Source organism: Camelina sativa, chromosome 8, assembly GCF_030686135.1.
Source record: "Camelina sativa cultivar CO46 ecotype springtype chromosome 8, ASM3068613v1".
Taxonomy (NCBI): domain Eukaryota; kingdom Viridiplantae; phylum Streptophyta; class Magnoliopsida; order Brassicales; family Brassicaceae; genus Camelina; species Camelina sativa.
Genome location: NC_141887.1, coordinates 2,027,926 through 2,042,112, shown reverse-complemented (window position 1 = coordinate 2,042,112; position 14,187 = coordinate 2,027,926). Strand labels below are relative to the sequence as shown.

The 14,187-nt window shown below is 37.4% G+C and overlaps 5 protein-coding genes and 1 long non-coding RNA gene across 10 annotated transcripts; 3 read left to right on the top strand and 3 right to left on the bottom strand.

Annotated features, from left to right (window-relative positions):
- The first annotated feature begins 440 nt into the window (after nt 1–440).
- Nucleotides 441–3,752, top strand: LOC104705689 (triacylglycerol lipase 2). The gene is made up of 9 exons (XM_010421743.3): nt 441–895; nt 1,002–1,127; nt 2,111–2,251; nt 2,353–2,463; nt 2,562–2,705; nt 2,816–2,856; nt 2,952–3,031; nt 3,121–3,216; nt 3,303–3,752. The coding sequence occupies exons 1-9, from the start codon at nt 692–694 to the stop codon at nt 3,623–3,625; spliced, it is 1,266 nt and encodes a 421-aa protein (XP_010420045.1). The 5' UTR covers nt 441–691; the 3' UTR covers nt 3,626–3,752.
- LOC147939588 (uncharacterized) lies at nt 909–1,395 on the bottom strand. Its single transcript, XR_015563152.1, has 2 exons — nt 1,342–1,395; nt 909–1,209 (listed from the first exon to the last, which is right to left on the bottom strand). It is a non-coding gene; the product is annotated as an uncharacterized LOC147939588 (long non-coding RNA).
- Nucleotides 3,753–4,074: 322 nt separating the features above from the next.
- On the top strand, nt 4,075–6,606 carry LOC104705688 (SWI/SNF complex component SNF12 homolog). 3 transcript variants are annotated; one of them, XM_087461409.1, is made up of 4 exons: nt 4,128–4,264; nt 4,391–4,528; nt 4,669–6,230; nt 6,381–6,606. In XM_087461409.1, the coding sequence occupies exons 3-4, from the start codon at nt 4,693–4,695 to the stop codon at nt 6,451–6,453; spliced, it is 1,611 nt and encodes a 536-aa protein (XP_087317535.1). In that variant the 5' UTR covers nt 4,128–4,264; nt 4,391–4,528; nt 4,669–4,692; the 3' UTR covers nt 6,454–6,606. The 3 variants fall into 3 exon arrangements, with proteins under 3 accessions (XP_019083807.1, XP_087317535.1, XP_087317536.1); XM_087461410.1 differs by having other exon boundaries at nt 4,163–4,299; XM_019228262.2 differs by lacking the exon at nt 4,391–4,528 and having other exon boundaries at nt 4,075–4,264.
- Nucleotides 6,607–8,286: 1,680 nt separating this feature from the next.
- LOC104705686 (BIIDXI-like protein At5g11420) lies at nt 8,287–9,978 on the top strand. Its single transcript, XM_010421739.2, has 3 exons — nt 8,287–8,478; nt 8,595–9,110; nt 9,291–9,978. Exons 1-3 carry the CDS (start codon nt 8,415–8,417, stop codon nt 9,869–9,871), a joined length of 1,161 nt encoding a protein of 386 aa, XP_010420041.1. The 5' UTR covers nt 8,287–8,414; the 3' UTR covers nt 9,872–9,978.
- On the bottom strand, nt 9,932–11,939 carry LOC104735434 (B2 protein). 2 transcript variants are annotated; one of them, XM_087461406.1, is made up of 7 exons: nt 11,701–11,807; nt 11,546–11,587; nt 10,835–11,365; nt 10,649–10,749; nt 10,469–10,552; nt 10,260–10,370; nt 9,932–10,176 (listed from the first exon to the last, which is right to left on the bottom strand). In XM_087461406.1, the coding sequence occupies exons 3-7, from the start codon at nt 11,334–11,336 to the stop codon at nt 10,132–10,134; spliced, it is 843 nt and encodes a 280-aa protein (XP_087317532.1). In that variant the 5' UTR covers nt 11,337–11,365; nt 11,546–11,587; nt 11,701–11,807; the 3' UTR covers nt 9,932–10,131. The 2 variants fall into 2 exon arrangements, with proteins under 2 accessions (XP_087317532.1, XP_010453531.2); XM_010455229.3 differs by lacking the exon at nt 11,546–11,587 and having other exon boundaries at nt 11,701–11,939.
- A 73-nt stretch (nt 11,940–12,012) lies between these two features.
- LOC104705684 (uncharacterized) lies at nt 12,013–14,161 on the bottom strand. Of its 2 annotated transcripts, none has more exons than XM_087461408.1 (4): nt 13,958–14,161; nt 13,440–13,504; nt 12,776–12,971; nt 12,013–12,605 (listed from the first exon to the last, which is right to left on the bottom strand). In XM_087461408.1, exons 1-4 carry the CDS (start codon nt 14,090–14,092, stop codon nt 12,210–12,212), a joined length of 792 nt encoding a protein of 263 aa, XP_087317534.1. In that variant the 5' UTR covers nt 14,093–14,161; the 3' UTR covers nt 12,013–12,209. The 2 variants fall into 2 exon arrangements, with proteins under 2 accessions (XP_087317534.1, XP_087317533.1); XM_087461407.1 differs by having other exon boundaries at nt 12,210–12,605; nt 12,776–12,974.
- Between the last annotated feature and the right edge of the window lie 26 nt (nt 14,162–14,187).

Here is a 14,187-nt window from a genome sequence, read left to right as displayed (position 1 = left end):
TAGTCAACTCATTAAATTAGTAACTGTATGTAGGATATGAAATTCTTTCTATCAAATTTTTGCATTTTATATATTTTGGTTAGGTTGTAATCAATACAATCATATGATATATATTGTTTTTTTATTATAAATACTAGTTACTTTTGGTAGCATGAGATTTTCTGAAAAATTCTTATTTCTCTAATATTACTTTTTTCATTTATCTCAGTTACACGTTATATTCTAAATGTTTTTATCATAACCTCTTGCTCTCTCGAATAACATAGAAATGATGGCATGATCACTGATTCACCACTTGTAGCAACTATAATAAATGTAGTCCCAACGATCAGTGCATGATTCACTACTTCTAGAAACTATTCATTATTTTCTTTGGTGCATGATTCAAATCTTGATTTTTATGTTTACACCATAAATTGTTTCAAAAAAAAAAAAAAAACACCATAAATTGTTTCAAAAAAAAAAAAAATCTTTTTTGTCAAAATTTTAAGTTTGTTTGGGTGTAAAAATAATATTATAAAAGGCAATCGATTCCAACATACCATTTTGTTTATATCCATAATTAACATAAGTTTTTATTATTATTATAAATAGCTAACTCAACTCCATTTCTATTATCTTATCAGCCATCCCTTCTCTATATAAAAGCCTTTTCACTTTAATTCCTAAAACGTGTCAACCCCCTATCTCGATGGCCGGTTCGGTTATGGTTCCGTCCGTTTCGATCTTTTTAGCCTTATGTGTCTTAATCTTCGTCGCTCCTTTCCTAATAAAACCCCTCGAAGCTCGTGGAAACTTCGGCAGGCTTCCCGGAAAGCCACCGCAGAGGACTGCTTCCGATGGCATATGCGCTTCTTCTGTCCACGTATATGGTTACAAATGCGAAGAACATGATGTATGACATTCTCTTTTCTTTTTTTCTTATTAAAAAGTTAGTAATGATGATTATTCATAAATACATTAACTGATGGAGGTGTGATATGAATCGATAAATAACGAAGGTGGTGACCCAAGATGGGTACATATTGAATATGCAAAGGATACCGGAAGGACGAGCCGGCGCCGGCGCAGGTACCGGAACTGGGGGGAATAGACAACCTGTCCTAATACAACATGGAATACTTGTCGTAAGTTTTACTCTTCTCTTCACCCTTTTGCATCGCATTAGCCGTCCATTAATATGTGTACATACACGCATGCTACTTCCATCTGCAGTTAATTATTGTGGTATCATGAAACTTTATATGCTGTTTTCCATTATATAGATTTTTTTGAAAGTAAGAAAAACAAAAAAAAAAAGTGGAAAGAAACGTCATTACGTCAAGGGAAAGTGAGAATTACATTATTAGGTGGAAGACTTTATCCCCGTTTTCCACAAGTTGTGCAATTGTGCATACGTTTATTCTCAATATGATCAACATTTATATCTGTGGACCAAAACCAAACGTGTATACTTCTAGTGCATATATGCCTCATCAACAAGTACATATGTACACGTATATACGGTATATTTGTATCGTGGTCTAGTTAATTAACTCTATATTTGTATCGTGGTACTGCTAGTCTCTATATTTGCGAGTTTGAACATATATATATATATATATATAAAGTAAGATTAGATTTTTAAGTGCGTATCCTAGTGGTGAGTAAAATTAACAATAAATTATAAAGAGACAGCATGAGTGTTTAACATGTGTGTCCAACAGATAAAGTGATAAATTGAGCGTTACTAGAAAGGTATGAGAGAATGGTTGTACCGTACGTAAGTGTGATATTATATAAATAACCGTGTCGATTCATTCTAGTAATCATCGAATTCTACAAAAAAATTATTGATGAATTGTGCATATCATACTTGATGAGGTCACCAGATGAGTACGATTTTTATCAGTCTACAAAAATGAAATTACCTAATGACGCATGCAGATATCTTACACTGTCTCTTCTGATGATTTTGACAAAATTGTCCTTTATTTCTATATTGTTCACATTACTCAAACATAGCTTAAATTATATATGCATACTCACTCTGCCTACGATATAATATTGTATAAGTACAATCGAAGAAATTGTAAAGTTTAGATAATCAAATCATGAGTTAAATGTGCAGGATGGGATGTCATGGCTGTTGAATCCGGCAGATCAAAATCTGCCGTTGATTTTGGCTGACCAAGGATTCGATGTGTGGATGGGGAACACAAGAGGGACTAGATTCAGCAGAAGACACAAGTACCTTAACCCTTCTCAAAAGGTCTGGTTCACACTTCACTTAACCAATTTTTGTAATTAGTAGATTACGTACTCATTACTAAATAAACTGAATTATTAACATCGGTGGAACTTTGGACGTAGGCTTTCTGGAACTGGACGTGGGACGAGCTCGTGAGTTACGATCTGCCAGCTATGTTTGATCATATCCACGGCCTAACAGGCCAAAAGATTCATTACCTCGGACACTCTCTGGTGGGTCCAACGTTATCAACATATTTACATTTTTCTCTGTTTCTTTTTTTCTTTAGTAATCAGAAATAAAAGAATGATAATGTTTTGGAATATGTCAGGGGACGTTAATAGGATTTGCATCGTTCTCGGAAAAAGGATTGGTGGATAAAGTGAGATCGGCGGCGATGTTGAGTCCCATTGCTTATCTCAGCCACATGACCACCGTCATTGGCGACATCGCCGCCAAATCTTTCATCGCCGAGGTCCCCTAGCTCCTCCCTTTTAATTAGTTTCATATATATTTTTTTATCTAATAAAATGTGTGCCTATATTTATCAAAAAATAACTTGTTTATCGTCTTTCAAAAATATAGGCCACCGCCATTCTTGGATTGGCAGAGTTTAACCCCAAAAGGTAAAAAATTTCACCCTTTTTTATTTTCTTAAAAATATGCTTGTTATTGGCTTAGTTGATTTGATTATGTTAAATAATTTAAACAACATTGGCAGTGGATTAGTAGGGGGTTTAATAAAGGCTATATGCCTTAAAGCGGGGGTCGACTGTTATGATTTACTCTCTGTTATCACCGGTAATACTACAACTCAAAATTCGCTAATCTACCATTTGATAATTTAATTATACATCTTATTTACGTAATTTTACCCCAAAAAATTGTAGGAAAGAATTGTTGTCTTAACTCATCGACCATTGACCTATTCCTTGCGAACGAACCACAATCTACTTCCACCAAGAACATGATCCACCTTTCTCAAAGTAAGCGAAACAAAAATTCCCATGTTATTTTTATATATTTACAAACCTTATGTTAATTGTTCAATAAACCTTTTTATATATGGTAGCGGTAAGAGACAAACAGTTGAGAAAGTACAACTACGGAAGCAGTGATCGTAACATAAAACATTACGGTCAAGCGACACCACCGGCTTACAACATATCGGCGATCCCACACGATCTCCCGCTTTTCTTCAGCTACGGCGGTTTGGACTGCCTGGCCGATGTGAAAGACGTGGAGTTTCTCCTTGACCAGTTTAAGTTTCACGACATCAACAAGATGAATGTGCAGTTTGTGAAAGACTATGCTCATGCCGATTTCATCATGGGTGTTACTGCCAAAGACGTTGTTTACAACCAAGTTGCTACCTTTTTCAAACAACAAGTTTAATTTTATTACCATATATCATTAATTTATGTAGTGATTTTGCATGTGCGTATCCATATAGCCCATAATTCTTCAATTGTTTTGTTTTCCCCAAACAAATGGGCATAAATAAAGCAAATTATTATATCTACTCAATCGACTACTAAATTTATTTGGTTTCTTTTTGAAATCTAAAAACAATATATGTAGCAAGCAACCATTATCTAGTTTATCCCCGTTTGAGTTATAAACAAATCTAAGAGTAATATTTTAAGGAAAAAGGGCTATACCACAAGCATATGTTTATGTTTTTATTTAAATAATAACTATTCCAAAAAATAGGAAACATATTTTAAAAATATAAATGAAATTGTTGAACTATAAATTCGTAGCATTGATATAGGAAACATATTTTAAAAATATAAATGAAATTGAAGAACTACAAATTCGTAGCATTGATATATAAAAAAAACGTTTGTGGGCCAGTGTGGGCTTTGAAAATAACGGGTCGGGTCTTAACCCGGTCAATAAAAATAGATAGCTCCGGTGGGGATTTGTTTTGTCTCTCTCTCTCTCTCGAGTCTCTCGACAACTGAGGAGAAGTAGCGGAACACCGGTGGATTCCAGTAAGAAGATAACGGAGCTGCTAATCTTCGCCTCTTTGTAAGGAGCTCTCTAGTTCCCTCTCGATATTTTTGGTATTTAGATAGTCTCTGGGTTCTTCTATCTCTTAGGATTTTATGAATTGTAGATCTTTTCATGGCCATTAATTAAGTATTTGTTTTTCAGAAATCTCAAATCGAGTTCTATAACGTTTGCATTCGCATTCGCCGTCTTTTTTGTTCTTTCTCTGGGGATTACTCCTAATGGATTGAGCTGTGCAGCGATCTTAGAAAATTAGGGTTTTGAGGCTTCGATTTCTCTAGGGTAAACCCGATCTATCGCTTCTGTGAGAATTTGCCTCGTATTTTTTTAGATTTCTGATAATCTTATGATACCTTAGGTGGTGTGTAATGGAAGTTTAGTTTAGTTCTAAAGAGTGGTTCTAATTTCGTCTGATTTTTCAGGCTGGGAGGTTAATATATATAGCGATGTCTGGTAACAACAACAATCCACAGAAGCCACAAGGCTCTGCGCCATCGCCTTTTGGGAATCCTGGGATGCCCTCTGCATCAGTTCCTGGAAACCAAGGCTTTGCTCCTTCTCATATGACTGCTAACTTTCCAGCTCAGTTTCAGTTCTCACAAGCTCAAGCCCTAGCTCATGCTCAAGCACAGTCTAAAGTTCAAGCACAAATCCAAGCTCAGTTTCAAGCTCAAGGCATGACGATGAACCCAGCACAAGGAGGTTCTCCCGGGATCGGTGGTGGGTTGGGTCCTTCTTCTCCTTCTTTGACGACTCCTGGCAGTTTAAACATGAAAAGGTTCCAGCAGAAACCGCCCATGCGTCCTCCTGGTGCTTCTGCGGGTAACAACACTATCTCCCCCATGAGAACAATGGAGCTAACTCCTGCTGCTCGGAAAAAGAAACAGAAGCTTCCAGAAAAGTCATTGCAGGAACGGGTTGCAGCAATCTTGCCCGAGTCTGCCTTATACACACAACTTCTGGAGTTTGAGTCTCGGGTTGATGCTGCATTAACGAGAAAGAAAGTTGATATCCAGGAAGCCCTTAAAAACCCTCCCTGCATACAGAAGACTCTTAGGATCTACGTTTTCAACTCCTTTGCTAACCAAAACAACACAATCCCTGGGAATCCTAACGCTGACCCGCCAACATGGACTCTTAAAATCATTGGTAGGATCCTGGAAGATGGGGTGGATCCCGACCAGCCAGGATTTGTTCAGAAATCAAACCCATTGCATCCCAAATTCTCGTCTTTCTTCAAAAGGGTTACAGTTTCCCTGGATCAGAGGCTGTATCCTGAGAACCCATTGATCATATGGGAGAATGCTCGATCACCTGCTCCTCAGGAAGGGTTTGAGATTAAGAGGAAAGGGAATCAGGAGTTTGCAGCTAGTATACGGTTGGAGATGAATTACGTCCCGGAAAAGTTCAAGCTTTCTACTGCATTGATGGATGTTCTCGGGATTGAGGTTGAAACCCGCCCAAGAATCATCGCTGCAATTTGGCATTACGTTAAGGCGAGGAAACTGCAGAACCCAAATGACCCCTCTTTCTTCAACTGTGACCCTGCACTTCAGAAAGTTTTTGGGGAAGAAAAGTTGAAATTCACTATGGTCTCTCAGAAGATATCTCATCATTTGTCGCCTCCACCACCGATTCACTTAGAACACAAAATCAAGCTTTCAGGAAATAATCCGGCCATATCAGCATGCTACGATGTGTTAGTGGATGTACCCTTCCCGATCCAAAGGGATCTGAACAATTTGTTAGCCAATGCAGAGAAGAACAAAGAGATTGAGGCTTGTGATGAAGCAATATGTGCAGCCATTAGGAAAATTCATGAGCATAGGAGGAGGCGGGCATTTTTCTTGGGGTTCAGCCAATCGCCAGTTGAATTCATTAACGCCCTGATCGAATCTCAGAGCAAGGATCTCAAGGTTGTAGCGGGAGAAGCCAGTCGAAATGCAGAGAGAGAACGTCGATCGGACTTCTTCAACCAACCTTGGTAAGCTCATCATCTAGTCTCCGCTACTCTGACCTTTATTTACTCAGATTATATGTATTAGAGTTGTAAAAGTGGCGACTTCAAACAAGTCCACTGATTGATCGGTTGATGATACGTGTCTGAATCATAATTTGGGTAAAATGTTTGCAGGGTCGAAGATGCAGTTATTAGGTACTTGAACCGGAGGCCAGCTGCTGGGAACGAGGGGCCAGGGAGTTGGTGAGTTTCTTGACGATACAAGTCTGTTCATCTGTTTGAGTTTGAGCATTTTTTAGAAGAAGATATTGTTGAGATAGTCTGCTTTGAAAGGGAACTAGTGTATCTGTAATCCTGTGTATGATGAAATATTATTACTTATAATTAGCTTTGTTTTGTAGCCTTTGCTTTAATGGTTATTAAGTCTTTGCCAGTTTGACAAAAAAAGAAAAGAAAAAAGTATTGCCGTATAGAAAAAGGAAAATAACATTGAATGAAAAGGTGTGTTATGACATGCCATGAGAGATCTTATGTTATTCGTATGTTAATCTACAAAGAGATTCCTAATAGTCATTTTGTTTGTACAAATGATATCATCAAAACACTTTCTCTCATCTTCTTAGTTCTCGGATCATGAATGTCAAGTATTACACAACATTAAATGCAATCTTTTGTGATATATTATGATTCTTGTTTTCTTTTGACCATCAATTACAAATACGAGATGCATTAAACACATCAAAAGAGCAAAACCAGAGTAAGTAAAACCCATGAGAAATATGTGTACATTTACAAAGATTATTCCATACCTAAAGACAAGGCTATGCCTGTATGAACCACCTAGTCTTACATCAAAGTTGATTCTATTTCCGAGAATCTTACACCCACACACGGCCACCTCTTCAGTCCACATGTATGGTAATCATTCTAACACACTCAAAATTAAAACCGATGGCAACATCATCAAATTTCTCACCATATTTGATTTAGACTTTATTTTTTTCTCAAATTCAAACCTCAAGAGCCACAAGAGTGATTTTGGAATTTTAGATGCCGATAACGTAAGTGAAATGATATCCTTGTTATGCATTTGAACCTGTTGACATTGAAATGATAAACATTGAACCTGTTGCCGTCGTTCGCCAACAAAATCAACTTTTTTCTCAAACAAAAAAAAACTAAAATCAACACTCTCACGTTGTCAGCAAACAATCCGGTTGAAATCTATGGTGGAATCGACAATTGGATGCATTTCTCACTCTAAGGACCCTTTTGTAAATTGAAAACTAAAATTTAAAATATTGGTAGTTTGGTGTGTACATTTTCTACACTATTTCATAATTTATTAATACCATAATGCAAATTGTTCTCTACTGTGCGTACTGTCTATATATATTTTAAGTTTTTTTAACATGTATTATTTTGTGAAATCACATGGACTTGCAATACCTTGTAGGTTTATAAAGTGAGTATATTAAAAAAAACTTAAAACTATATTAATTTAATATTATAGTTTTAGCATCTTATTATTATGATATTCATTCTTGTTCTTTTTAATTTAATATTATAGTTAAATACTTCCTCCGTCTTTTTTACTTATCATTCTAGACATAATTTTTTTTTGTTTCAGATTTCTTGTCATTCTCGATTTCTAGTATTTTTTACTAGAAAATTATCTCATTTACTCCTTACTAAATAAATAAAATATTAATATTTTAGAATTTTAATAATCAAATAAAGGTATAATTAACTATTTATATATTTTTTAATATGTGTGAAACAACTTAGAATGATAACTAAAAAGAACAAGAGTGAATATCATTTTTCCCTTTAGAGTGTTGTAAACGTTAGGACCAACTAGACGAATAAACATGTTCGTTCAATATATGCGAAACAAAATTTGAGCACTTAAACTAGTTTAATTTTTAATATATAAAATATTGTTTAGTAAAAAATGAAAAGATTTTGTTTTGGCCAAAGATATATTTTAGTAATGCAAAAGATCCAAAATTACATGCATTCAATTTTTTTGCTTTGCTTTAAAAGTTAAAACATATTGGTTTTTGACTTTCTTTTAAAAAAATATGGTCAACTGTATGCTAACAACATGTTACAACATCATTTTCTCTTCAAATAAAATAATTTATAAAGACATACATAATCACTGGATCCAAGAAGCGTTGACATTCAAAGTTTTCTCTGAAGCAAATGACGATGATGTGGTTTCAAAGAATTTTCCTGTTGCTCCTCGTTTCTTGGCTTGCCTCTTCAGGTACGTTATATTGGAATCTCAATTGCTTAAGCAGTATGCCTTTATTTATACTTTGTTCATTCATCTTCAGATCAACAATTTGTGTCATTACATTAATGTGCATTTTACATATGCAGATTTTCTGGAAAATCCAGACTTCGAATCTCCACCAAAAAACTCAAATGCAAGCACTAGCCAGTTTGTGTTGCTGGATCAGAACACTACACTCCCTGGGTGGACATTACAAGGGACAGTGCAATATGTTACTTCACTTGAACTGCCTGATGCCGGACATGCTATTCAGCTTGGTGAAGATGGCAAGATCAATCAAACATTCATTGCCAGAGGTGATGATGTGAACTACATCCTCACATTTGCGCTGATCCGCACAGACCAGAACTGTTCAACCTCTGCTGGTCTCAGTGTCTCGGGGCCAGACAGTAATGCTGTTTTTTCTTACCAACAAAACTACAGTAAGGTTTTATGGCAGAGCTACAGTCATAACTTGGGTAGTTGGGGGAATGGTGAGCCTATTAACTTAGTTCTTGAAAGTCAGACAATAGATTCTGATTCTGATACAAACTCCACATGTTGGCCTATCATTGACACATTGCTTATCAAGACTGTTGGTGTAACATTGGTCCAAGACAGTGGTAAGTTACTTCTCCTTGTCCCTTCTGTTTTTTCTGCTTTGTTAAGTCATCAACTCTGAGAATGCAAAGGCTGTAACTCATAGCTTAACACAGAACATGATGAAAGCAGATCTGATTTATACAAGTTCATATCTTGTAAATCTAGCTGCATAGACTCACATTCTTATTTTGTTGGTGTAGGTAACCTCTTAGTCAATGGTGGATTTGAATCTGGACCGGGTTTCTTGCCCAACTCAACCGACGGAGTTCTGATTGACGCGGTGCCAAGCCTGATCCAGTCAGCATTAAGGCAGTGGTCTGTTATAGGAACAGTCAGATACATAGACTCGGAGCACTTCCATGTCCCAGAAGGCAAAGCTGCAATAGAAATTTTGTCTCACACAGCTCCATCAGGCATACAGACAGCAACAAAAGACACAAGTGAAGGTTCGCGATACAACCTAACATTTACTTTAGGAGATGCTAACGATGCGTGCAAAGGACATTTCGTGGTGGGTGTTCAAGCTGGATCTGCAGCTCAAAACTTCACACTGGGGAGCAATGGGACTGGCTCTGGTGAGAAGTTTGGGTTAGTGTTTGAAGCAGACAAAGATGCAGCACAGATAAGTTTTACCAGCTACTCAGTTACAATGACAAAAGAGGATGTTCTTTGTGGTCCTGTGATTGATGAAGTGATCGTACATCCTCTTGGTGGAACAGCCTCAGTAAAACCCACATGGCTGCTACTTATTATTGCTTTGTTGTATGTTGCAGTTCTCTGATTGAATTCTGTTTGGGAGAGGGTCATAGACTCATAAACAATATATTTTTGCAAGGAGATGTGATGATCATTCTAGTTTTATGATTATATATGAACACATTTGTGGCACATGAATCTTTCACAATCATGGTTTATTTTCCAGTGAGACATTCTTAGTTTCTACTTTTATGTAGAAAGCACACATACAAATACACACTTGAAGCCTTGGAATAAGCAGACACTAATTCCCAGATGTAAATAGGATCTGCAAGGGCTTTGAGCTTAGGGAGAACCAGCTTGTTCACAGAGATCCAGCAGGGCAAGTGTCTGTGTCATCAACAATTTGATTAGGAAACGCTAAAATTAAAATTAGTGGAACAAGAATAGCATGTATGAAATGATTTGCATACCTCAGGAATGGTGAGCTCGAGTCGAAACTTGGGACCATCATAGTGGTGCAAAACAGGCCTGAAAGCATCCTCTTCCAAAGCTTTGTACAGTTTCCTTACACGAATTCTCACCTATCATGTTGTCAATCACCATTTGGGGTTGTGTGAATCAAATCAACCATTGAAAAAAGATGAAAGACAGAATCCACATCAGAGAAGAAAAATGAAACCTGTGCAGGAAATCTGGATTCTCCCTTGCATTTCTTGTCCTCCCAAGCAGTAGGGTCAATGTTTGAACCTCCAAAGGTTGTTGCCTGTACAAAGCAAAGAGAAGCAACAATTCTTGGAGACTTGGAGTCATCGAGCAAGACATGAACACCATTGACAAATCAAAGTGCTATAGAACAAACCTCGAAAATTCCATGCAGCTGATGAGTTGTGTAGTTGTAGAGAAACAGAGGCAGGCCTGGTGTTATCGTCCTAACAGAGTCCCTGTATCTCGGTGGCAGACCTGACAGACACAGAAGAAGACATAAGTACATATGAAAAAGGAGATGTAACCCTTAAATGGACAAACTCCAAGATGAGATGAATACCAAAGAGCTGGCGCTTCAGATCTTCCAGCATTGTGTCGTTGTTACAGACAAAGATATAACCACCAAGCACTTCACTCTTTGGGAGACACTCCGAGGCAGGTAAGGTCTTGAACCTTTTTTCTGTAGCAGCATTCATGGAGTCGTGAGTGCTGCTAAAGTTGTTACCTTCTCTGTTAGAGAGCTGATTGTAGCTAAATTTGCCTCCACTTAGGTGTTTATGGCCAAAAACATTAAAATCATAGCCAGCATTGAACTTGAGCTCCGAGTTCATCATGTTGAAGTTAAAAGTCTCAAACTTGTTCTCCTCTTGAAACCCAAATTTCTCCCTTGGCCTTATCTCAACTGGACCCTTTGATAGATCAAGATTGTTCGAACGTTCTCCCTTAGATCTAGTTTGGTCAGCTAGTTTTGATGCAGCCATGAACCACTTCTGATCCTCTGAAGCTTTCGATTGTCCTCGGAGCTCATCTCCTAGCTGCCAAAAGCTGCGCATGCTCTCCATCTCCAAAAGCTTTGGTTTGATAGAGACACCTATCATACCAAAAAATAAAATAAACTATATAGTATTTCACCAACCAATCCTAAAGAAATTTGGATTTTTTAATAATAACAACTTCCACGAGTTCCATTTCGATTTCTTAAATCAAAATTTCTCCAAAAGTATGAAACTTTAAACACACATTTCATGATACCAAAAATTTCAGAGATTACCAAAGTGAACGAACACTACAGTTCAAACCACAGCACTGAGATCTAAAAACCAAATGAAAAAAACAGAGTCCAAACAAGAAGACTGTATAAGGAAGGTAAAAAAATTAGAATTGAAAACTAGGGTTTAACAAAATTAGTAAAGCTAAAAATTTTACCAGACAGACGAAACCCTAGATTGCAGAATCCCTGAATGAGAGAAGCTGTTGGATTTTTAATTTGTGTGTTTCAATTTTTGGAGCTTCTTTCTTTTTCCCCGACAAGGTTATAAATCCTGGGCCCCTGGCAGTGTCCTTAATGCCTGAGGCAGCAAGCTTGGTCCAGCAGAAAAGCTTGCCGTCTAACGTTACTAGAACGGTGCAACGTTTAGCTACGAAACTGGAAACGGGACGCAGTCCTAATTAATCACATCACATCACGTGAGTTTTTTTTTTTTTTTTTTAATGTTTTTAATGAATAATTCGGCACCAAATCAAAGTCCTGCTCTATGTAAATTACTTAAAAGGACCGGTTTAGACTTTAGATCGTGTGTTACTCGAGTGATTCTCAAAACACACAGCAGCTAACAATGTGATAAATTTTTCTTCAACATCTTACCGCAGACTATAAGATCATGACTAATTCATTGGCCCTGGTGGCACGCAGACTAGGAACTATAAGACCATGACTAATTCGTAGGCCCTGGTGCAGACGAAGATTCGGTCCGTTTCTCCCTATGAACAGACCGTGGAACAAAGGTCAGCCCACGACCATGGCGTCGACCGAAGCTGACATTCGAAGGAGTTGTGTCTGCGGTGGTTAGCGTGGACAGTGCTGAGACAAGACCGTCAACGCTGGCTTTGTCTTCTACTTCCATAGCATCTGAAGAAGCTTCTTCTTTGTCTTCTTTGTGTTTCAGCTTTGATACATGTTGCCTCTGAAGTTTCTCTCTTCGCTTCTTTGAGAGTTGGGTCCTCTTGAAGAACTCGAATGTTGTTGGGAACTTGTGTTTGTCAACTAAGTGTCGATGCCGGGCTTTGTAGGTCTTGAACTTCAATCCACACCCTTCCACAAGGCACTCGTACTGCGTAAATATGTTCATGAGAGAAGAAATAAGGACGATTCAGTATGATCACAGGTGAAGTTTAAAGATATCCATGTAAAACAATGACAGGAGCGGTATCACAGTTAGAGCTTTGCCTCAAAATGGCACTTAATAGTTGCACAAAGAGATAAAGAGTATATAGTGCATACCATGTCATAACCCCGAGCAACTTTAGCTTGAAAAAAAGAGTCGTGTGCTTCGGATATGTGGATACTTAGCAAGCGAGAAGTAGGGTAGACCCTTGAGCATACTGAACAAGACGCCGTGTGTCGTGCATTATAGTGATCTTCAAAATGGTCCAAAGATTTCAGGCGCTCAGGGCAGCCAGCAATGGGACACGAGATTCTTCTGCGCATAAAAAGTGAAGCTCATGACCATCAACGGAGACTTGTGGAGTGTGGACAAAAGTTGGAATTGAAACTTGATCAGTGACACAATATAATCATTGCTATGTTACTGGTCGCTACATAAAAATGTTGATATCGAAAGAGAACTACTTACATAACAATTCATGGCCATTTGGTTACAATATATTCTAGAATTCTGTCACACGCACTACCAACAATCAGATGTAGGATAACTGACACCAAACCAGAATCACCAAGAAAAGAAAAGAAGAAGTCTGTTCAGATTATTAGCTGCAGTATACACATCAAGAACCAATGTAAAAACAAACATTCAACTCTCGCAAGCAATAATCTAAATCTGCAAATTATAACCATTGCCAATTTGCCATAGTTGATTGAATCTTGTACATTTACTAACAGAAAAACAAACAAAAATCCCATCCGTGAAGAAGGATAAAACATATACCTGCTTTCAGTTTCCACAATTATCTGCAGATGGTTGATTTCATCTTCTGTTAAGTCCAATGCCACCTGTCAATCAAATCCTCCTTAGGACTCTAAACTCATACAAACATCATACAATTCCATGGATATCTCAAACCAGAACAAGAATGAATCAATCGTTTTATACAAATTGACAATCTAGACCTAATTAGAACACCATAACTTCCAAGTGAAGTCCGCTGATACAGAACAACCAAACAGATCGAAACCGGATCAAGTATCATCACTACGGAGATGAATTCCACAAAAAAAAAAAAAAAAAAAAAAACCTTTAGAGAGACAACGAAAGAAACAATTCGACCTTAAGAACCTCCTTCGATTTGGGCAAAGCTAATACGAATATCATCACTATCTTAATTAGCTCGCAAGGACAAAAAAAAAAAAGAAAATAAAATCGAAATTGAACTGTGAAGAGTAATTCCAAAAGAAGAGCATTACATAAAGATTTCGACCGATTCAGATTCCAGAAGAAGTAAGTACCTGTTTAGCTAGTAGTTCACGCTCGACGTTTCCAGATGCAAAGAAGGGCGAATCCGGAGGAAATCTTCGTCGGATTGGATTCCAGACCGGAAATGCTAACTCCCCCACCGTGTCTACCGTCATACCCATAGCCATCGCCTCTCCACAACTATGAAACAAAGCAGAACAACAAAATTCAAATAAAATTCGTTTTCTTGGTCTCACAAACATGAAATAAAAACAAGCATCTA